This window comes from Paroedura picta, chromosome 8 (genome assembly GCF_049243985.1).
Source record: "Paroedura picta isolate Pp20150507F chromosome 8, Ppicta_v3.0, whole genome shotgun sequence".
Taxonomy (NCBI): Eukaryota; Metazoa; Chordata; class Lepidosauria; order Squamata; family Gekkonidae; genus Paroedura; species Paroedura picta.
In genome coordinates this window covers 27,747,635-27,772,669 of record NC_135376.1, presented here as the reverse complement: position 1 = coordinate 27,772,669, position 25,035 = coordinate 27,747,635, and the positions used below count along the sequence as shown (strand labels likewise).

The 25,035-nt window shown below is 39.7% G+C and overlaps 1 protein-coding gene across 4 annotated transcripts in view; it reads left to right on the top strand.

Moving 5' to 3' along the window:
- FBXO36 (F-box protein 36) overlaps window positions 1-22,722 on the top strand; it is a 43,625-nt gene extending 20,903 nt beyond the window's left edge. The window contains exons 2-6 of one of the 4 annotated variants that reach the window (XM_077348823.1): window positions 16-124; window positions 6,213-6,385; window positions 10,218-10,417; window positions 17,567-17,583; window positions 22,312-22,722. In XM_077348823.1, the coding sequence (XP_077204938.1) occupies window positions 16-124; window positions 6,213-6,385; window positions 10,218-10,388 (453 nt within the window). In that variant the 3' untranslated portion in view covers window positions 10,389-10,417; window positions 17,567-17,583; window positions 22,312-22,722. Of the gene's footprint in view, window positions 1-15; window positions 125-6,212; window positions 6,386-10,217; window positions 10,423-15,552 lie in introns of all 4 variants that reach the window. The other 3 variants (XM_077348820.1, XM_077348822.1, XM_077348821.1) reach the window with 3 other exon arrangements.
- Window positions 22,723-25,035: the final 2,313 nt, after the last annotated feature.

Below are 25,035 nucleotides of genomic sequence, written 5' to 3'. Positions count from 1 at the left end.
ATTTCTCATTTACAGGTAGTTTTTAGATGGTGGAAAATTTCTCTTCGAAGTGAATTTCGTGAAGCAAGACCTGGAGAATTCAAAGAATCCCATGACGACTTTTTGGATGACCCTTCTCTCCAAAGTAAGATATAGAAATATAATCTGATGAATATATATATGTGTGTGTGTGGGTATGGGTATGTGTATATGTATATGGGGGGAAGAGATCTTGATTATTTGTACTCTGATGATCTGTAAAGATACAATGCATCTGTAATGATCAGATAATTGTTTCCTGATTTTAAAAAATTACAGTCATCAAAAAGTTCAAGATGGTCTATGGTTTGCAAACCACGCACTCCATAATCCATGAACTGAACCACATTTTCCTGTTTTGTGCTCATTCCTATTAAATACCCATTTAGAAAACAATTTTCAATTAGTTTGTGTATGAGCACACACATGGGATACTTAAATTTTTAATAGCATCATTTTCAAGTGCAATGTAACACCCCCTTAAATCTGGCTTTCCTCCATTAATGAGGTCTTTTTAAATTGTTTCTGATTGAAGAAGTGCCTACTATTGGGTGAGTAATTAATATCACCATGTAGGTTCACCAGGCCATCCATTGCAGTTGGTGGTCTGCTCGCACTCAAAGGTCCCCTTAGTACACTGGAAGTCTGTTGGGGTTGGTGATTTAATAATAAATAAATAAACAAATGAATAATACTTATTAAAAATGATGATATGAATACCTGCTCTGTACAGCCAGCTTAAAAATGTGACCCTCTGGTATGCTCGAGATGCTATACTAATTTGGGATCTCTGGCTTACTCTCCTCTACCTGCCCTCCGAGTATGGTGAGGATTGGATTTACGTGGTCCAAGTTATGGCCCCTTCAAAAAGGGTCCCCATTATGCATTGTTTCCAATTAAAAAAATAGTGCGGGGGGGGGGGAGCAAGGTAAATAGAAGCCCTGCAGAACAATGAAAATCTCAGAGAATATGCAGTAGAAGCTGAAGGTGGGGGTCTGTTGATTCATTTTGGTCTGTTGATGATCTCTGAATTTGCAATGAAACCTTGATATCATCTTTCAAAGGGGCCATTGTGAAGGGTTTAAGACTCCCCATTCCTTGGTATATTTATCGGTGTTATTTATAGTCTGTCTTTCTCACTGAGATGCAAGGCAGATGACCTAATGTAAGTCAGTACAATTAATAAAATGATGAGACATCCAATAAACAATGTAATGGGACTAGGAATACAGAAAAATGAAACCAGGCATAAGTATTGACATGTTAAATAATGCGAGAAATAGTATTATGTAAGTAGAAATATAATTTAGTGAAAGCAAAATAAGAAATACAGCAACAGATAATGCATTCTAGTAGTACAGTCCACACAGTCATGTTCCCTTTCTTGAGACATCTTTCTGAATCAATCTGTTATTATATAGCCCTGTTTCTTTTCTAAAAATGCTCTACATAACAATTCTGTTTTACATAGTTTGCAGAAAGCCAAAAGTGTGCGAACCTTCCTGCTCTCTTCATGTAGGCCATTCCATGGGGGAAGGGATGTTTCAGAGAGTACCAATACCTTGAGTTGACCCCAAGACCTAACATGCAGCCAATGGATTGACTTTAGAATGGGCATAATATGCATGCATTGCCCTATATTTTTAGCATTTCTAGGTTTCTTTACAATGATGCATTATCTAATTTCTGCTGCATTTCAATTCCTGAAAGAAGTGTTGGTACTTCAACATTTAATGGGCATCTGTGGTGCCAAGAAATTTTATTGTTCTGTTTCTAGATCTAATTGGCTGGTAGTTAAATCTTTCTTCAATGCTTCCTTGAAAGAGAGCACTTACATAATTATGAGTACATGATATGTCACTCCGTGCAGATTCAAGATAGAATATATGTAAATACAGCAAAAAGTTATTCATGTATTAATAATGGAGCTATCTATATGCTTTTCTGTCTCTTTTATCTCCTAATCTCAGTAGCAAGCCATAGGCATTCACATTATATCTTGGCTGAAATTCAGCAGAGAAGAAAGTTCAGAGAAACTGATGGTAGACAAGCTATTAATCCCCAAAGCATGATAGGATAGAGCAGTGGTCCCCAACCTCCAGGCAGCGGCCTGGTGCCGGGCCGCGAAGGCCTCGGCGCTGGGCCGCGGCTCCCTCTTCCCCCCCCCCCCACAGCGAGAAGCTCGCCAGGTTGCGAGCAAATCGGCCGCCGAAGCGGCCGATCAGCTTGTGGCCCGGCAAGCTTCTTGCTTTGGGAGGGGGCGGGAAGAGATGCTTGCCGGGCCGCAAGCTAATCGGCCGCTTCGGCGGCCAATTTCCTTGCGGCCTGGAGGGGCAGGGAGAGGGAGCTGCGGCCGCCGGCAGGAGCGCAAACACGCACGCACGGCAAGTCCGCGCATGCGCGTTTGCGCCTGGGCTGCCGCGCACACGCGGGACCCCGGGTCACACTCTCCCCACACCCCGACGCAGCGGTCCGCAGCCTGACAAAGGTCTTAATTGGGGATCTAATCAGGATCAACAGCCACAAGATGATCTGAGAGTTGGCCAGCTGTAGCTCAGTATATGGACATGCCCCTAGTGAAGTGAGTTGACAAACATTAGGAGTCACCTGGAGGCAACAGGGGATAGGCCAGTTAGAGGACAATCAAGTGGGAGTATCAAAGTCTGGTGGCTGACCAAAACCAAAGGGCTCCAGGCTCTGAATGAACCAGTTTCAGTGACTGGGAATGCAGTTAGCTAGTTAGTTTTTCTAAGAATATGGTCTCTCTACCAAGCCATACATTATTCCCACAGTGATGCAGCAGAGAGGAGTCCTGGACCATGAAACCAAGGTTTGGCATGCAAAAAACAATTAATAAGACATGATTAATTGGTAAGAAAGATCATGAAAGAATTAATGAATGTATTTACCAAAGTTCTTTATAGATGAACATTCAATCCCAAATCTTTGGTACAGAAATTGGAGAATGCAGCATCAAAAGAATTTGATTAGTGTTATCTCTGTGATTAATCTTATTAGTGATATTAAAATATTCACCTTGCAAACACATACTTGTTCTTAATTTTACAGAGTTGAAGTTTGTTGAAATTCTTGAAGGCATTTGCAGATTATGCTGCTATAAAATGCTTCTTATTTGGTTATTAGAGGAAAAAATTAATTTCTCTGCAGAACTTGATTAAAATATAATGGTTAGATTGTCAGACTAGGATCTGGATTCCCAGGTCCCCATTCTGCAGTGGAATCTTGCTGAGTCACCTAGATCCTCACATATTCTCAGATTAACTGGATTCGTGTTAGGATAAAATGGAGAAGATTATTTCAATTGCTTTAAGTACCCACTGGAGAAAAACACAGGGTATAAATGAAGTAAATAAACATGTGCACGTAGCTTGTAGCAGAAAGCTTATGAATTAAGATCATAAATAATTGGAAGCTGTTAAATGTGTTTAGATAGACCCTATAAACAAAAACGGAACCAAGCTTATGTTAATGCCTATGCTTTGTTTCAGCTCTATTTCAGGTTTCTACAGTCCAAATCCTGTTGCACTGTTTTACTGGTTGTCCCATCCTGATGATTGTATTGTCTTATTGTGATGGAAGGATGGGGGGAAGGTGCCTTCTTGTTGGGAAACTCCCTTGGATGAAGGATTCCCTTCAGCTGCCACCACTCAGGGACCTCCTAGGAACATCTGACACACTTTATAGATCTAGTGCAGTGCTAGGCAAGTAAAGAAATAGCAGGTGATAAACCATGAAGAACACCTTATCTAAAACACTGTAGCGTCCTTCTAGTCTGGCATGTAGGGAAGAGATTGACAGAAATATCTCAATAAATTATACTGTAATAAACACCACCAAAAAAGGTATTTTTATAAAGTTTATTATAAAAGCTGGATTCAAAAAGGGGTAGAAAAAAGGGGGCAAAACAAAATATCCAGTAGCACACAATAACAGAGCACACAGATTTTGGACTTTCTAAACTCTGTGTGTGTGTGTCTGTGTGTGTGTGTTCCTTTTTCTCAGATTCATAATCCCATATTTATTAGATCAGTAATAACCAACTGTCTAGAAATTTCTTCATATTCTAAATGAGAAAATTCATTTGAAGTCCTTGAATGATCTAAGTACTATAGAAGTGCCAAACTTATAACATATTTTGTTATGTCATTCACAATTGATCATTCTTATAAATTCATCTCATGTAACATGTCAGTTATTAAATGTGAATGCAATCAATCTCATGAAAATATTTTATTTTATTTTTGTATTTATATCTCGTCCTCCCCTGAGGCTCAGGGCAGTTTACAAAAAATGTACAAAACAGTACATGAAACTTAGGGCCGTTCTGCACCCAATAAATATAATGAAATGCTTACCTTATGAAGACGCCATATTTTTGGCATTTTGCACAACGTTGCCAACATCCAGTGTCCAAGCAGCAAAGCAGTAGCTACATCCTCCATTTTAAAGTGCTAGCTGGGGAATCGCACAAAATGGATTTCCCAGCCTAAAAAGCACGAGCTACAGGAGAGCAACCAGCAAGCCACATGCCAAGGAAATGTATGGAAGCAAAGTAGTGCTATCTCTGCTTCCAGTGTCCCACCCTTGCACCTGCCTCCCTCTCCCTTCTCCCAGGGAAAGGTTTGTTTTCTTTCTTTTAAGCAAACTGCCTGGAGCAATGAATAAACGTTCAATCGTGCAGGCAAAGCAAAAAAAACATTTAAACACAAAGCATACCTCTCTAAAGTCCCCCCCTCCCAAATCAAGATCGAAATTAATTTTTTAAAGACTACAGACTTGTGATTCCATAAGGGGTGGCATTATAAAAAGCACTATGCATCTATGATTAGATGCATAGGTGTTTCAGTGGAGGAGTCTTACTTTTAAAATGTATATATTAGCTGGCGCCGCTGACCCTTTAAAGCATGGAGAAAGGGGATTGACTGCCTGGCTTGATTGATAGGTGGAAGAGAGTCACTTTTAAAGTGCATTGCACTCTTCCCCCATTTCAAGCTGATATGCAGAGTGTAAGGAGCGCAAAAAGGCGGCAGACAAAACAAGGGAGCCAGAAGGTGAGGGATGGCCCAAGGCATGATTATTTTTAGCGCTACGCCATTTTGCTTGCATAATGCTATTTTTTAATGTGCAGAATTGCCCTTAGTTTTTCATAACAACAATAATAATACTAACATTAAAACTATAACAGAGGTAATATACTATAACAATGCAAACAGGTCCAGAGCAGAATGCATGAGTGGATTTCTGGGAGGGAGGGAGCAGGGGCCCGGTAGATGTTGCTGGTTTGCTCGGTCTCAATCAAATACCTAGTGGAAGAGCTCCCCTTTGCAGGCCCTGCAGAACTGCTTTAGCTCCGTCAGGGCCCTGATCTCCTCCGGGAGATAACTCAAATTTAACCATATACCTATTAAGGATTCAGATACAAATGCAGTCTTCATTTAACTACATCTCAATATTATTTGCACTTATCTTAACAGCATTCAAACAAGTTTGTAACCAGTCATTTTGATCATTCACCACTGTGAAACTAGAGATATATGGACAGTTTGGGAATAAGACGTCCCTTTTTTGGGAGTTGTTCTAAATTTGTTTTAATCCTTTGAGAACTCATTTTATGCACGGAATATAAATGTTTTAACATGTAAATTATAGATAGATCTGATCTTAAAACAATCTATAGAGCATCACTTACTTGGCAATTCTGAATTGTTAGATAAAAGTAAATACAATTCTGTTCATGTGTGTTTATGTCAAAAAGCCATAGGAAGTGGGGAAGAAAGGTTTGTGTGGGAGTTAATTTTCAGAGAACTCTAGAAACTTTAACTTTCTCAGTAGTTTTACAACAGTGATGTTTTGAAGACTTGCACTTGTATAAATATTCATTACTTTTAGCAAAGTTTTGTGCAAAGTTTGTCATTAATGCCAGTGGTTGGACACTAATTGTATTTAACACCCTAACTAACTTTCAGATTTGGGAAGAAGCTAACAACTTCAGATGGCCACTTTCTACTGTGCTCATCTGTGGCCTTTGCATATATTGGCCAAACATAAATCTGCTCACCTTCCAAGTGTTTACTATGTAAAATGCAAGTTTCTATTTAGAACCCAAACATTTGTTTTTTTTAGCACTCAACAGAAACCTTTTTGGTTTTATTTGTTGTTGTTTTTAATCGCAGTTCAAATAGCCTATATCTTTGGACCAGGAACTCTGGATCATATCCTCAATCTGTGCCAGGGTAAATTTGATTTCCTGGCACGACTTCCTGACCCATTGCTTCTGTGCATCGTAGCCTATTTGGATCTTGAAGATATTTCCCGGCTTGCTCAAGTATCTCACAGATTTGAAAGGGTAAAAAATTGTTGTAAATTAGTTAGATTTCAATTCCTTTTCAGTATAAATAATACTTTTCTAGAGATGGGTGCTTTCAACTGGTATTCCTTTCTTACTTAGACAATATCCTGTGACCTCTGCAATGATCACAGAGTCTCAAATAGGCTGATGCAGTGTTTCTGGTAAATATATATAAGGGTTGCAAGAAACAAGCATTTTCAAGGACTGGGCACATTATTTGGATCATTCCACAGTAGGTAATGTCATACATGTGTTCTTGGTTGACAAAGCTGATTCATGATGTGAACAGCATCAGTCCATTATAGCTCTTTGGTATAGGTTGTGATCCCAAGCATGAACACTGTCCTGGGAGTAAGCCCTACTTAACATATTTGGGACTGATTCTGAGCAGATCTGCTTATGATTGCTATTATAATGTTACTTATCCCAGTATTCACAGTTGTTCCTATTTCAGGCACACTTTCCGTCCTGCCTAGCATTATGCTCCTGTATATACACTTTCAGTTCTCCACCCCCGCCATGCATTGTACACATTACCAGTAAACTATTTGTGTCATAAGAAAGCAAGATGAGAAAGGATTTCATGCCTTCCTTATCCTGTCTATGTTTTCATGATACATGATCTATTACTGTGTGCTTAATCAAGGCTTAAACTTATGTCTATAAACTAAAATAATAATAAATGGATGGTTTGGAGGGTAGATTTTATGGCATTGTATCCCATGGAGGCCACTGTCCTTCCAGGCTCCACCCCAATTCTTGGGGCTTCCCACCCTGGAACTGCCCCCCATTCCTATCCCCTGCCAGTAGCAGGGGGGACTTGGCAAGCTTAGTAACCCCAACATCTGCTTACTTTGGCAGAAGTCTTACTAAAATACTTGAATATGAGCACTAAAACCCAAGTAAGAGCTGGTATTTTATATATTGGGGTGCGGTGTGTATGTATAAAAATCCCAAAATCTATATATTCAGAGAATTTTAAAAGGTTATATACAGCAACATCTGATTTCTAACAAAATGCCACTAGAGGGAGCTAAACACTAATGCAAAAGTGGAATTCAACTAAATTCATGCTGTACACACAAAGGAGGAGAGGAAGGTGGCATGGTGTAGCCCAATCTCATGAGATATCAGAAACTAAGTAAGGTCAACAGTTGCATGGGAGACCACCAAGCAAGATGACAGCAGAAGCCACCTCTGCTTTTCATTTGCCTTGAAAACGGTGGGGATCACCATAAATTGGCTGTGAATTCGCAGTTTTACACACACACACACACACACACACACACACACACACAAAAGCTCATACCCTGCCACATATTTTGTTACTCTTTGAGATGCTACTGAACTCTTTCCCTTTTCCACTGTTACACACACAAAGGAACTGCTTTCTCTTTACAGCCATGACATCCTACAGCATATTGATGTTTATGTCTAAATGAGAAAATACCTGACACTTCATTATTTTGTAATTTGAAACCAGTAGAACTGGAATGAAAACTGAGCACTAGTAGCATAGTGCTTCTTACTGTATTTCTTTTGTGTGTGTATGTGTGTTTTGTATGCCCTTTACCAAGAACCAGTCCAACCCAATTTTGGTTAAACTATAATAGTTAGCTTTAAGCAGGGCACTGTTCTAATGCAGTCATTGAAATTAATCCCCACTGTGTTGTGGATGAAGAGATCCATGAGATATTTTAATGTACTATGTTGCTAATTAAATGTAATGACATCATTTACTTTCTTGAATGTAATAGAATTCAAACCAGCAGTTTCAGTCCATGATTAAAATATAATTAAGTCTAAAACAAGTTTTCCATATAGTTCCTTAAAGAATAGCTATTAATTGATATAGCCAGTCATATATGTTGATTTAGAACCAACCAGAGCTTCATACTACTATAATTAGTTTTTAAAAGATTTTTACTATATTTAAAAAAATATATGATACTTCAGCATTCATTCTTTTTGTTAAGCTGCACTATGATGGTAACTAGCAATGCCTTACTCTTACAAAGCAGCATATGAATCTTATCTTTATTACAAAACATTAATTTTTTTTCAGATCTGCATCAGTGGTTTTTGTCACAACACAGTCCTGATATACTAATTTTCACCAATGTATTGCAAAAGAACCCCTTCCCTTGCCTTGCCTTGTCTTGCCCTCTTCTTCAATAACAAAAACTATTTTGCATGAAGCTTAAAAAATAGCAGTATTTTTCATTTTTGGTACATGACTGTTACTTGTAGAACAGTGCATGTCTTTAATAACAGGCCAGTTTCTAAAGGCCACCCTTGAACCCTAACACTGCCTCCTTCCTGCATCTCACTGCAATCTCTGTGATACGCTTTTGGGCAAGCTTCTGAAAATACCCATTGTACATCAGTGACAAATTATCAAGGGAACAGATCTTGTTTGATGGCCCTTATCCAGTTTTGGAATTATTTTTTCCTTGAAGTCTGCCTGCCTCCAGGCATGGGAGTTTTCAGGAAACAGTAGAAGTTTTCATTTTGGCAGGCACCTAGGTGCTGATGAAGCAGAAAAAAACAAGATATTCACAAGAGTGGTAATTTGTATATGTTGCTTCTATTTTAGATTGGAATAGTGTAGCTTCGAGAGGTGCAAAAACTCCACAGTAGATCATAAGCTATGTATACAGAAAGTCAAGCTTCCATTCTAGGCATCTCCAGATAGCATGCTAGCTACCTCTGACCTGGGGGAGAAGCTGCCGGTCAGACCAGCCAGTGCTGATTTTAGATGTTTCCATATAAACCACCATCACATGTTTCTCCTATCCTGAGTATTTTGAATGAACTAGAGAAAACAGTTACTAAGATAATCCATAAAGCACTGTATAGGCAACCTATACAGTTACACTGAGCCCTTCAGTTCACTGAATTTTAAGTTTCAGAAGTCAAATATAAGGCTTGCATTTCAAAATCAGTGGCTGATACCCAAATGACTGCTTGTAAGACCTTGCCCTATAGATACTGCCAGCAGTTTCATTGCCACCACAAAATCCTCAATGTCTTACAATATACAGTGCAATATTGGGTATAGTTACTCCAGTGGCCTTATACTAGAACACCTGTGTATATTATTACACTGACAGAGTGTCAGGTATGGTTATATGTACCTGTCTTTATTTCAGGGAGAAAACAATGATGGTCTTTAAATGGGTTATATTTATCATGAACTATATGTTAGACTTGCCCCTATGGATAATAGAGATAATTTTGTGAAGGCTGAAACTAGACAGCAGTTCATATATATTACTTTAGACTTTTGAGACAGAGATATTGAGTTCATCATAGATATTACTTTAGACTTTTGAGTCTCTTAGTGTAGCACCATGTGTAAAAATAAAACAGAGATGCAATTTTAAGCGCACTTAATTGGCCATACAGGAAGGTGGACATACGCTCGCACATTTCTGTGTTTTTGTCCCTTGTGAGGACATGCATTTTCTCTGAAGTACATTCTTAGACATTCACTACCTAGTTTCCCTATGGAATTTTACATGTGGCAATGGGTTCCCCTGCCCCATTATTAACATTGCAATTTCACCTCACCTATGGGGGGAGGGTGGGCCTGTCAGTTTCACAATATAGAATACTTCACTGTTCTTACTCTGCTTTATGATATAATTTATCAGGATACACTTTTGTTAATTTTACTTATGTTTGTCCATTGTTTCTATCATGATCCTGCTCAAAACTGGTGTGAGGTTTCTCCCCTCCTTTATTTTGTCCTGATATGGGAGCTGGATTTGTGTCAGGATAGCGTTTTAAGACTTACTAACACCATTTTATTTTCTTTTATAAATAGCTATGCAACTCTGATGACCTGTGGGAAATGATTGTGCAAAATTTGTGTGGTCAGATTACTGAAGAAATGACAAAATTGGCTCGTGAAATAGGCTGGAAGCAGTTCTTCTTCACTAATAAACTGCAACTGCAACTCCAGCTTCGAAGAAGGAGACAGAAGGAAGAAGACTGAGCAGAAAGGAATAAAGATGGGTTCTTCCTGTAAGGTGTAGATTTGTTCTAATAGGGGTATTGTGTTTTGTTAACTAGAAGAGAACTGCTTTAGAGAATTTAAACAAGCATTCAGTCTTTCTTAATGGATAATCTTTTTGGCATATTAGTAAGATCTATGTTGCCACAATATAATTCATAGATATTTCTTTTTATAGTATCTGACTGTTTCTGCAGCCATGAAAAATACCACAGTGCTAATGTTCTGCAGAATAACAAACCTCTCAAAGAAAAATCAGGCTCTTAAAGGAGCAGATACAAATGTTTTCCTGACAAAAATAGAGTACAATAGCACCTTTAAGACTTACAAAGATTTATTCAAGGCGTAAGCTTTCAAGAATCTATCCATAATCTATCCAAATGTTTTCCTAGTTTGCCATGGATTTGAGAATCCTCAGAAAATGCAACTTCTCCCCCCTCCCCAAGATAGTTGGTCTTAGAAAAAAGCCAAGAATTTTAGTAATTAATAGAATCCCTCTCCTTATCCATATAACAATGTGAGTAGTATATTTGACATTTTGAAAAAACGAAATTTATGATGATAATAGGTTTCAAAGCCTGTTAGTAAGAAAGCCCATTTGTTTGAAACCCCCCCCCCGACACCAAGCACTCTCAGAGCCCCGGGGAGGCAATGGGTGCACTCTGTGGGCCCGGGGAAACCCTCCCTGGCCCCCTCCCCCCCACCGAAGCTGTGGCTTCCCCGGGGCAGGCAGAGCGCACCCACTGCCTCTGCAAGGTGGCGGGTGCACTCCGCGGCCCAGGAAAGCCATCCCCAGCTCCCTTCGCCCTCCACAGAAGCCACAGCTTACCGCTTGTGGCCAACTCTCCCTGTGGAGGGGGGCGGGATGGGAGGCACTTTGCACCTCACAACTGTCTAGAACTCGTGGGTGAGGGGCTAACTGGAAGGTGTGTCGCGTCTTCTGCTTGGGCTCTCACCTGCTCCCTATGGGGGGGCAGGGACTCCCAGGTGAGGGCCCAATAAGAAGGCACTTTGCATTTTCCGATTGGGCCCTCACCCGGACCAACCCTGCCCATTCTCCACTCCTAAGGCCCTTAACCAAATATGATACCACTCATAGAGCAGTTACAGATACTGCTGCCTCATCAACCTCCAAATCATTCTTCCTCTGACTGTACACCAGGCTTTCTTGACAGCTCTGGAAGGGTTTCCCAAATGGGTGGGAGTTAATTAATTTTTAATATACGTACTTTTAAAATTTGTTAAATATTTTTCAGGTGATATGACCATATACGGTCATGTCAACCTATCGCCCTCCCCAATGGCCAATGATGAGCCTATTTTTCCCTTATGTACGATTGCACCACTTCTGGGGTTTCTCGACGGCTGAAAAATGTTTCAGGGGGTTCTCAATGGTAAAAAAGTTGAGAAAAGCTGCTGTACACCATCAAACCTGATCTTAGAATTGATGAACTACGCCCATTTGAGCTACTACCATAGACAGAACATATTCCATTCAAAACACTACCTTATTTTACACATGGAAATAAATGAAATCAGATTTTCTTAGCTTCTAGGACCCCAAAAAATCATATATAATGTCTAGACATTGTCAGAGCATCATAACTAAACCATTGGGAAACACTGCCATGTTGCCTTTTCAAGGCTCCGTTCTTGAATCTCTTCATGTAGGCTTCATCAACTCTGTCATCATCTGTGATACCGCAAAACCTTCTCATTTTTATTCTGAATCAGAGACTATATCAAAATCAACTCCAGATGACACAATGGGAGACGTAAATCTGATCTCACCAAATGGAGGTTGCTCTTCAGTGAGCAATTGTTCTGTATGACTTAAACCTTTTACAGGGAAGAAACAGGCTCGTTTTCCCAATCTTCATATCCCATCTTTCATGTTTTACAGTATGAGACTCTGGGTCTTATCGTTCTCCCTTTCATGAAGGAGTTATTGCATATTTGTGTGTCTTTGTTTAAAGCCAACATTAGATCTTCTAAATGGTGAAAAAATCAAGAATATATATTAAACCAGGAAAGATGTTCCTTTCTTTTTTCACCCCCTGTGGCAAATTCTGGTCATTAAGTAAGAACTCATTAACTTCCAGTAGGCAAAGAAGGTTACAAACTTGATATGCTCAGAAAGTATATTATTCCTTAGTCTTATCATGTAAAATATCAAATTATCAGGTGATAATCATAGAATCATAGAATCATAGAGTTGGAAGGGGCCATACAGGCCATCTAGTCCAACCCCCTGCTCAACGCAGGATTAGCCCTAAGCATCTTAAAGCATCCAAGAAAAGTGTGTATCCAACCTTTGCTTGAAGACTTCCAGTGAGGGGGAGCTCACCACCTCCTTAGGCAGCCTATTCCACTGCTGAACTACTCTGACTGTGAAAAACTTTTTCCTGATATCTAGCCTATATCGTTGTACTTGAAGTTTAAACCCATTACTGCATGTCCTCTCCTCTGCAGCCAGCAGAAACAGCATCCTGCCCTCCTCCAAGTGACAACCTTTCAAATACTTAAAGAGGGCTATCATGTCCCCTCTCAACCTCCTTTTCTCCAGGCTGAACATTCCCAAGTCCCTCAACCTATCTTCATAGGGCTTGGTCCCTTGGCCCCAGATAATCTTTGTCGCTCTCCTCTGTACCCTTTCAATTTTATCGACGTCCTTCTTGAAGTGAGGCCTCCAGAACTGCACACAGTACTCCAGGTGTGGTCTGACCAGTGCCGTATACAATGGGACTATGACATCTTGTGATTTTGATGTGATGCCCCTGTTGATACAGACCAAAATGGCATTTGCCTTTTTTACCGCTGCATCACACTGCCTGCTCATGTTTAGTTTACAGTCCACAAGTACCCCAAGGTCTCGTTCACACACAGTGCTACCTAGAAGCGTATCCCCCATCCAGTAGGCATGCTTTTCATTTTTCTGACCCAGATGCAGAACTTTACACTTATCTTTATTAAATTGCATCTTGTTCTCATTTGCCCATTTTTCCATTGTGTTCAGATCTCGTTGAACTCTGTCTCTATCTTCCGGAGTATTTGCCAGTCCTCCCAATTTGGTGTCATCTGCAAACTTGATGAGTAGTCCCTCCACCCCCTCATCTAGATCATTAATAAATATGTTAAAAAGTACCGGGCCTAGCACTGAGCCCTGAGGTACCCCGCTACTCACCTCTCTCCAGTCTGATGAAACACCATTGACAACAACTCTTTGAGTGCGGTTTTCTAACCAATTCCCTATCCACCTAACTATCCGAAAATCCAGATTGCAGTCCTTCAACTTATCCATCAGAATGAGTTGTTACCAAGATTTCTTGTGGGAACACATGACCCTGTACTTAGAATTTATTCTTGAGGATAATAAACAGATAAGTGTTTTACAGTCTGACACCATGAAACTATCCAAACAACAGATTTAACAGTTGAAGACTGCAATGTTCCCAATCTGACCTCAGCAGTTTGCCTCAGGTGACATCCCTGACTTGGGCCAATTGCTTTACCAAAAAAGATTGGCATAAAGATAGATCTTCCACTTCCAGATTCCAGTCTCAGTGATGAGGCTGTATTAAAATAAAGACATTTATTTATTTAAATTTATTAACCACGACTCCTGGGCCAGGCTGGCTCGTTTAGCTGCTATTTGACTCTGTTTTTATAATAAAAACTCCAGTTAAACATTGATAAAATTACAGAATTTCCCAAATGTAGAAACACCACTAAATCCTTTATATCTATACAAAATATGCTTCACCCTACACAAAAACCTTTTAATAAGTCTTATCCTTATAAATTGAAACAGCCTGGGGGATGGAACATGTCCGGCGTCCAAGTTGGAATAGGGCCAATCAGATTGGCCCTGCCCCTGCAGTTCCCGCCCTCTGTCCCTGGACTCTAGCCTCTTTTGCTCTCAGACGCGCCTCAGTGCCTGGAGCCAACAGCAGGTAAGAGCCCTGGGCAAAGGGTCAAGATGGAGGGCCTGCTAACGAGGACCTCTGACCTACTGACTGCCTGCTAAGGAGCTCTGTCCCGGCCCTGCTAACAAGCTGACCGGCCCCCGCCCGCCCCAGCTGCCTGACCAGGGGCCAGGGGAAAAAACACTTTCAAGGCCCGTTCTTAGGAATGGGCTTTGACGCAAGTACTTTATATAATAATGAAGCTTTATTTGTGCCCAGTATTACACTTTCAACAATCTTAAATAAAATATTATAATCTATCTGCTTATCAGAGAGGTTTAAGGCCACCATCATAGCCCAATTAAGGCCACAAGGATGTACCGACTTCCTGTAAGTAGTTGAACAGTAAATTCCTAAGGCTTTCAATTCCATCACTTTCAAATCATTGTATAAACCCTGGTTTGGGGCTACATGTGAACTGAGTGGAATCAAAATATTTTCTCACTCAATATAAGGGAAATATTGGACTCTGTTTAAAAAAATCATCCTTCGCCCACCCTCAAGAAAAAGTATCTTTCTGACCTAGTAACTTCATCTCTATCCTGCCTTTCTCTTCAATGGAGACCCAAAGCAGCTTATGTTGTTTTCCTTTCCATTATTTTATCCTAACAATAATCCTTTGAGGTAGGTTAGACTGTTATGCCACACTAGCTCTCACTTTGGCTCTTCATGTGAGGAAGGTCCAAGCCTGTCACGTTAAAACCACTCCAAATGTTCAGAAACTATGGGGCTCACATGTCTTTGGATGCCATCCCTTCAAAATTGTTGTGTGATACTTTCATCTCATATCAGGCAAAGAAATACTCACATTGAGCATCCATTGCCCCTTCATTCACTCTCTATTTTGTTGAACATTTTTAAAAACTTATTATTCTGGACAACAGATGCTTCCATTTGGATGGAGAGCTCGCTGCCTGGGTTACACTGTTGTTGTTTTTTTAAGTCTGCTCTGAAGAAGAAACTGCATATAGATGTCACAGAATTAAAAACAGTGAAATATTACTCGAATTCATATTGCCAGTATCCAAAACATACTGGCAGATCTTCTGAGCAGATCTTATATGGGGGATCACAAAATGGGCACTGCACATCCAATACTTTCTCCCCTTTTTGAGTGGGTGGAGCTATTCATGTGAGCAATGTTACTGACTGCCCATGCTCTGTGTCCTTTTGATCCCTAGGCCCTAAATTCTAAACCTTTAAATAGAAATCAAATGTTAAGTGAAAAATGACATGGGTTATATATGTATGTTTGAAGGAAAGGATTTCCATCCTCAAACTACACCCAGCAAACAGCTTGAATTTCCTGAAGGTGAGAGGCTATCATACAGATTACTTGTTCCTGCTTGAATGACTTAAGTAAATAAACTTCAGTGATGTAATAACTCTATTGGGACTAACAGAAGCAAAAGTAATGTAGTGAGAAGTTGTTGAGTTCACCAGACGTTTCATCAGTATGAAGGCTAAGCAAGAACACAAAACGGATAGAGGGGATACTGTCGGGCATAACATAACCTGGGCCAAAGCCTATGGCTTGTAATACTTTAAAAACCGAATGAAGATGCTACAGAGAGATAAACATAAACACAGTGAGAAATGTTTATTGGGACTAACATTCAGGTAAGCGTGCATAAGATTGCAGCCTTAATTATGTTAATTATACTTGTAGGTACACCAATGTATGTCTGGACAACAATGCAATGGGGCTTCTCCATTTAAATATATGAGCACCAACAGTTAGTTGGATATGCCCTAGTGCTATTTGTATCGCATGCATCTTTTGGAATACAGAGTAGAAGCAAAAAAAAAGTATATTGGTTAACTAGCAAAGGTGAATATTAATTTTAGGTGGTACATTAATTATAAAGCTAAATTGGATATCATATAGAAGTTCTCTCGCCTATAGATAGGATTTTTCCTTTGGGGTTCTTCTGGTCTCCAGGAGAAGGCAGACCCAAATTGCTGCTAGGATTCATATTTTTAAGGTGGAACTCTGTTCTTCACAAAGCTGCTTTCAGCCCCACTGGGGATAATTGTGGAATATAAATAAATAAGCAAAGTAATCTTTTGCCCTTAAGAATTCTATCTTAAAGCACAAGTGAAGGTCAGCACTAAACTGGTACTGAAACGTAGTAAGTTTGCTTAGCTGGATTAAAAATGAAGCTCCTTTATAACTGACTTTTGAAACTACTTTGGAAGATAGGACCATTGTATTTATGCACTTGCAAATGACTAAAAATGAATATAGATGATTTTGCTTTTTTTTTTTTAAGTTTAGCAAGAGGCTCAGGAACACTGTTTATTCCCACATACTGTCCATTTCTAGGTTTATATAGGCTTACATTGATCCTTGATAAGACTGCTTGTAGCAAAATCTACAAAGGTCTAAGAAGCCCAACAGCAGTAGGGAAGGACTGGCAATGTTGAATATTGTCAAGGAACCAATATGCTTCAAATAACATAACCTGAACAAATACTTGCAGTACCAAAAGTCTTTAACCTTATGCAATTCATTAAAGAGTTCTTAACTGCTTCTAACCTCTAAGACTTTCTCATGGTGCACCAAATTTGCTCACCTTGAGTCGGAATTTTATTTAATTTTAATTTCCTTGAACGATGCTAACAGGCTCTGAGCCTGATTTAAATTGAAGTCTTTTCAGCTTTTAATTTCTGGGCTTGCAAAGTGCAGGGTGTGCCCCACTATAGTATCACAGAGTCTCTGGAATCCCAAAGGTTTCACAGGTAAGAATTGAGATACCAATGGAATTCCTTTTATAAGAAAAGTTCCTGTTAAAGCAAGCTGTCAGATCAAGCTTTCAGTACTCTGATTCTTTTCATCATAATTGAAGGCAAAGTATTATTCTAACAATGAGCTTTTATTTGTCTGCTATAGCTTTCCAATGAACAGTTATCATTTCCATTGGTAAAGGACATATGGCTTAATTTCTCTAATCTTACACAGTGCCCTATGTATTGTCATGCTGTAATAATAAAGCTCTAAGTGTCAAGATTGCCTTTAATACAGAGCAACTCAATTAGTTTTGGCACCTATTTTTTGTTTGTTTCTGTCCCTTCTCAGCCTATACTCCAGATGTTGCAACAAGTCAACAAATGAATTAGTAATTTGTTAATGTAGTTTATTTAATATTTCATTTCTTATATTTCTATACCACCCTCCCTTTTGGCTCTGGGCAGTTTACATAGAACATAAGGTAAGTACAGCATAATTCATAGCATCGAGTAAAAACAATAACAACAGTGGTTTCAATAAGACCGTTTATGCACTGAAGGTTTCATGCCAGGCCGCAGGCTGGAGTTTTAGTCATGGCAGGTTGCCCCACCTCTTCCTGCACCCACATGGGGGAGCATTTCGCCTGGTGCACCTCATCCACCCCCTATCTGTGCTCCTGATGGGGGGGTGGGGCAGTGAAGTTCCCAGTGTATAAACAGTCTCACTGATGATAACATTTTCTGTAATATTCTTGTAACATTTCCATATAACAGTTTTAGAACTAATAGTGACAACAATTAACTTGCTAACTATGATTCCATAGGTACATTGGATTGGGATTCTGTACATGAGTAGGGGTTTTCTAGGGGCCCAGTAAATGCTGTTGGATCGATCGGCCTCGACCAAATGCCTGGTGGAAGAGCTCCATTTTGCAGGCCCTGTGGAACTGTGGATGTTCAGGTAGGGCCCTGATCTCTTCAAGGAGCTCATTCCACCAGGTGAGGGCCAGGACCGAGAAGACTCTGGCCCTGGTTGAAGTCAGATGCTCTTCTTTGATCCTTATTAAGTGTCATCCATAATGTTTAAGCCTGTCATTTATAACAATTTCACTTCTATTTTGGCAGAATTATAACTTTTGTAAAGATTATCAGTTTTTCTTCATTTTATTTCAGTATGCAGTATTCAGTATGACTTATACTAATGATTTGGTTTCTGTAGTCTTAGAAAGCTTATGTTTGTAAATTCATAATGAAAACTAATGTTTAGGTTATTTAAAAATAGAAATATTTTTTCTCACTTAAAAAAAATCTTGTTCTATTAAAACTATTAAAGGCTAAAGAAAAAAACAGATTGGATTCTGCTAATATTGCATCTGTATATAGCATACAGGACTGATTTTCTGTGTATAAGAATTATACAGTGTTTATGCATGAAAATAAGCATGATACTTAAAGGATATGAATAACCTTTTAGTATCTAAGGCTGTTATTGCCTTGGCACGGGAATTAGGACACCATATGCCCAGGAGCTATACAATAACCACAAATATTGCTGCAACTGCTTTGAGCTGTTGCCAAATTTCTTAAGCCTATTGTGCTTTTCACTGTTACCAGAAACTGCCACGATGGTTTATTTGATTTATTTAAGAATTTGTGCCCCAATTTTCTCCCCAAAGAGACTCAAATATCTTAAGATAAAATAAAAACTCAACATAAATTACCCCATGTAAATAAATAAATACGAGAACTATAACCATGTTGTAGTGGTTAAAGTCTCGGACTAGAATCTGGGAAATCCCTGTTCAGATTCCTATGGAAGCTTGTTGGGTGATACATCACACACACTCAGTTCTTGCCTACATCCAAAGTTATTATGAGGACATAGAAGATAATTATGTAGGCTACTTTGGGTTCTCATTGGCATGGAAGGGGGACTATTAAATAAATAAATAAAAATAACTCTGTAAACGAATTATATTTTATGCCAGTCCTGGACTCATTGGCTGGCTTACGTGATAGCACAGGGTGGGAGCCAAGAGCCTTTGGGCTTGCACCACTGTCCACATCCAAGGTTTATAAAGTACCCAAAACAGGGTGTAAATCCTCAAAAAACTGTTTCAGCTGTTATAAATAGTTCTCCTCCTCTTTCTTGCCCTGCTTTCACCAGTGACATAATCCACAGCTATTCCCCTGTCCTAGGTATAGGATGAAATTCTATACCTAGGCCTCAGCCTAGTAAGCATTCATAAGCAAAATATGAGCAACAACAGCAAAAGCTTGTGCACTGTCACTGAGGACTGTTACTGCAATTTTCCTAGTTTACATGCAGTTCCACATGCAAAAAAAAATGCCCTTGCAAATAATGGCTTGAAGGATAATAAACATTTCCCTCAAGTGTTGTTCTCCAAAGTCTTTTCCTTCTCACATTATTGCTTGAGTTGGTCTCAAAAAATCAAGACAATTGTTTCTGTCAATATTACTTTTTTTCAATTGATAGTTCATATTTATTTTATTTATTTATTATATTTATATACCGCCCTCCCCGAAGGCTCAGGGCGATTTACATAGGAACAAAGAACAATATATAAAACAGTCTATAAACAGTTTGCTAGGTATGTTCTCCAACGGTACTTGGAACCACATCCCTGCAGGACTCCTGCTATGTTCTGCTGTCAGAGATTCACTTATCCAAGCATAGCTTTCTAAAGATGTCACATTACAAACAGGTAAAATCAGCAGTTGCTTGTTCACATGCATTCTTCGTGATGGCTCCTATGTCATGGAGCAGTTTACCTGAGGTTATTAGGAAGGCTCCTGCACATCTGTTGTTTTTCAAAATGTGCAAATCAGAATTGTTTAAGAGGGCATTCTTGTAGAAGGAGCAAAGCTCTGATGTGATAATTCAGTAAGTAACTTATTCAGGAGAAACCATTTCCTACACCCGTTGTTTTGTTGTCAAAAACAGATACTTTTTCATTTTATCTTTATTTGTTCAAGTATAACTCCTCTTGGTTCAAAGCAGCTTACAATGATTAAAACATCCTCATCTAAGCCAAAGATAAATTAGCAAGTCCTTCCCCTCTTAAAATATGTCTATCATTTTAGCCCCCTCAAAAGCCCTGGCAAACAAGCCAATCTTGCAGCACCTCCTGAAATCTCCTGAAGGGGGCTCACATCTTCAGGCGGCATGTTTCACAGAGTTGGAGCCACAATGGAAAAGGCCCTGGCTCTAGTTGATGACAGACGGACCATCCTAAGTGGTGGGTTAGTCAGCAGATGGCTGCCTGATGTCAGTAGCTGACACACAGAAACATATGGAAGGAAATAGTCCTTCAAAAATATGAGTCCCAGGTTGTAAAGGGCTTTAAAGCAGCACCTTGAATTGAAACAGACTAGAAGCCAATGTGGACAACAGAGAATGAGGTGGCTAGATGGAGTCACTGAAGTACTCATTGTGAACTTAAATAGACTCCGGGGCATGGTAGAGGACAGGAAGGCCTGGAGGATCATTGCCCATGGGGTCGTGATGGGTCGGACACGACTTCGCACCTAACAAGAACAAGAAGAAGCCAACGTAGCTTCAAAATGGGCAAAATATATTCCCAGTGGCTGCATTCTGGACCAGTTGTAGTTTCTGGGTTGACTTCAAGGTCAGCCCCATATGGAGCTCATTGCAGTAACCCAACTATAGGGTTACAGAAGCATGACTCAGCATAGCCAGAACAACTGAGTCTGGATTATAAGAAAGTTGACAAATCAAATGCAGTTTTAACACAGCAAGGCAGGGTCCTTGAGTACCCCCCAAGAGCTTTACCTGCTCTAAAAAAGCCAATGGCACTTCCACTAGGACAAGTGAATTCAATCTGAATATCAGTCTTCCCAATCAGCATTACCTCATCTTGTCTGATTCAGTATTATTATTGTTGTTATTATTATTATTTGATTTATTTCCTGCCACTTACAAAGCCAGCTCTTGTCAGGTTACAGTGTCATTAAAACCCATTAAAACACCCATTAAAAGACATAAAAACCCAGAACAGGCAGAAACCACCCCCACCACCACCCATCCCCACTACCGGAGGGGCAAGGAAGGAGGTCAAGATAACTCAGTCTGCTACTCACACCTGGGGGAGGGCATCAATCTTCTCAGATGACCCCAGCCTCAACCATATCAGTTTGTTCTACCTTGGCCATCTGATCATAGCCTCAGAACATCGGTCCAGAGCTAACCGAGAAATATCTGGAGGTTGGATAATAAAATATGCTGTCGGGTGTCATCTTTTTAGAATCCTACTTATAATCTATCATGGTTCCCAGGGAGAAAGATGGGCTGTGAATGAAAATAAAACATAATTATGTTCTATGCTCCAGAAGATGTGATTGGAGCTAGGTTTGGGGCCCTGAAAAGTAAATCCACTTTTGAAGGTATTCAAAATATTGGCTATCACCTAAAAAGCCCTTCATGGTCTTGATCCCTCATATCTCCAGGACCATCCACCTCTCCCTGTGTGCATCATCACAATAGTATCACTCACTTGAGCCTTAAGAACCAAAGGCTAGAAAACTCAAAATATAAGGGCCTAATGATTCATATTCTCCACATACAAAGTTAAAATCAATTATATGAAAAATACATTTTTTTAACAAAATGGTTAAAAACAATGTATAGGCCCAAAATCTCAGAACAGAATAAAAATATTAATTATTCAATATTTTCTAATGACAATATACTACCCTGATTATATGCATTTCAGCCAAATGGCCTTCATCCGTGGTCAAACATACAAATTACACATTACACAATAGTTCTAGACTTTGAACTGATCAACAATAATTTCAACAATAAGTTGAACCTAGTTGAAATTGCTTTAAAATCAATAGCTGTTACTCAAGGCAGAGATATATTGTAGAGACCTCTTTATATATAACCTTCTGCCCTGGCTGATTATGTATATTCAGGATGGTAATTCTACAATGTACCTCCCTATCAAGGCCCAGAGAAAGTACATCTCAGATGCAGTATAGGGCCAATGGTGTATAATGGTATTTAAAATGGTTCGGAATGACTTTCTGGTAAAGGGACTGTACTGTGAACTGTGCCACTGTGTACAGTGCATATTATCTGTTGCTGTGTGATTCTGCTCTGCATAATTTAATATATAATGTTAATGCTGAAGTGTTTTTAGCTTTAAATTTCTGCTTGGTTTCAGATTTTTGCAGCCCAAATCCTATTGCACTGTGGATGTCCCATCCTGTTGTTTGTATTGGCATGTACTGTGGAATCCACCTTGTGTCTGTTTTGCCTCCACATTTATATCTCCACTCTGCCACTATATGAAGACAGTGGCTAACTAACTGACCGAAGCAACCCATTTTGTATTTTCCACCATGTTCTCAAATACTACAGAAATATTAAAAGTAATGCACTTAACTCTTTATTAGTTTTCTGTCTTATGGTGTTCTAGACGGTTTTATTTTAAAAAATACACAGTATGGGAAAGTCATGTTCATTTTACACAATGTCCTGCTTTCATGATGTTACAAAATAAGTCACAACTCTTGCTTTTCACATAAATTTCAGGCAAGTTTCAATATTGGATTTCATGAAGTTGCTTCTGACACAAAATGACAAGCCTTTAGCCAATTTCACTCAGCATATTCTAGTTCTATTCCTGAGAAACTGGTGCCTTGTAGTTACATGATGATTTTTAAGATATTAAAACAACAAAGTCATTTAAAACTACACACAAAAGGTAAGGCAGTCAGGAATTTAAAAATATATCACTCCAGTCATTCATTAGGTTGGAAAGCCCCTTGAGAGGTTCTTAAACTACGTATCTCAGAGGCAGTAGATTGTATATACTTGAAAAAGATGTAGCTTTTGGCTGGGAATCAGAGAACATTTATGTAAAGAATTCCTTGAGACATGGATAAAATGTTTATATAACATAAAGACAACAAGCCCAAAAAACATGTAACAGAAACACTTGTATGTAAATCCCAAAGGCAGCTGCTTCCAAGTAAAGAAGCTGTTAGGAACAAGTGACTGATTTGCAGCAAAGAAGATGGGTGAGGGAGCCTAACTCTGCCAATCTCCCCTCCCCCAATCATTGTTGTGTCCCAAATATATGTCTGCAAGGTAATCCTGCAAGTGTTTGTGGCTTGGAGGGAGTTCCAATGGATGAGCATTTCATGAGAAAAAGATGAAGAGGATCAGGAGACGGAGGCTGGGAACATCCAGCTGAATGAGTCCTGTCCTGAGCTTCTGTCCCCTCCTCTGTTACAGGTATTTAAGTTGAGGAATATACAAAGTCATGGGGCTCTTGGTCCTGAACTCACAGCCTACTACCTTGGCTATAACACTGGATCCAGAACTAGCCCACACAGGAAGCTGCCTTCTACTGAGTCAAGTAATTTATCTATAAGGCCAGTATTGTCCACTCTGACTGGCAGCAGCCTTCTAGAGCAGAGGCGGCCAAACTGTGGCTCTCCAGATGTCCATGCACTACAATTCCCATGAGCCCCTGGGAACACACTGGTAGGCTAATTGTACTTCATGGAAATCTGAAGAGCCAGTTTAACCACCCCTGTTCTAGAGCCTCAGATTGAGGTCTTCCACATTATCTACTGCCTGATTCTTTTAACTGGAGAGGCCAGGGACTGAAACTTCTGCCTGAAAAGAAGGTGCTCTACCACTGAACTCCAGCTTCCTCCCCATGATGTTGGAGCATTGCGCCATTTGTTATGTTTTATTCAAAATGTAATTTATTCCTTTGAGTCCTCACTGTGGGGGAAAACAGTATAAAAACACCTCATGCCTTTTGTGCCTGTGAGTCACCCGTTTACAAATTTTGCTTTGCTGTGAAGTAGCAGGCTTCAGAGTTTCATGTGATTGAATGTAATGTGTAAGAAGGCCTTGGTGTAGTAGCTAAGAGCAGCAGCTTCTAATCTGGTGAGCTGGGTTTGATTCCCCACTCCTCCACATGCAGCTAGTTGGATGACCTCAGGCTAGTCACAGTCTTGATATAGTGCTGTTCTCACACAACAATCTTGTCAGAGCACTCTCAGCTCCAACTACCTCACAGGGTGTCTGTCTGCTGTGGGGAGAGGAAAGGAAGGCAATTGTAAGCCACTTTGAGAACCCTTTGGGTAGTGAAAAGTGGGGTATAAAAACCAACTCTTATTCTTTTCAACTACTTGGCAGCACCACATGAAAAACAACTTAGAAATAAATCAGCCCTTAGAACGCAGTTCTGCTTTTACTGCACAGTGATGGCACAAAATACACTCAGGCACTGATAGAGCAATGCCATAAATGCAGACCTTGAGGCCAGTGTTGGATTTTAGATGCTGAGACTGCTTCTTTATCGGTGCAGGAATAATGCTGAGTGATAGTGGAAGACTGGCAGAACCCTGTGGCAGTATTCTTATGGCCATGCACACTGTCCCCTTCTATTATCAGATAGCTGAACAGCCCTGCTATGCTTGCCTAGCAAGGGATACTGACACAAGCTTAGACTGTTAAAAACTACAAGAGGGGAGAAGATCAGGCACGGTTTCAGAGACAGATAACCCTGATATAGTGCTTTACCTGTGTGCTAGTTCTAACAAAGGGTGATTGTCAACAGATTTAAAAGGCACGACTCCTTTAAGTCAAAGTAAACAAAGTTGGTTGGCAATTCCACTAAGGGTCATCCTAATATAAGAAACACTGCAAAATAAAGGGGAAATTATTGTTCCTCTGCAGACAATGAAACAACTGAGCTGCAGCTGGATTGACAATGGCAACATATCCTGTGAACTCTCAATCTAAGCATGCCCATTTAGTGAATTAACAGTGCCATCCAAAACAGAGTCACATCCTTATAAGTATTGAAGTCCATGGAAATTATCCCAATGTGACTACTTAGCTTTTAAAAATCTCATTAATCATG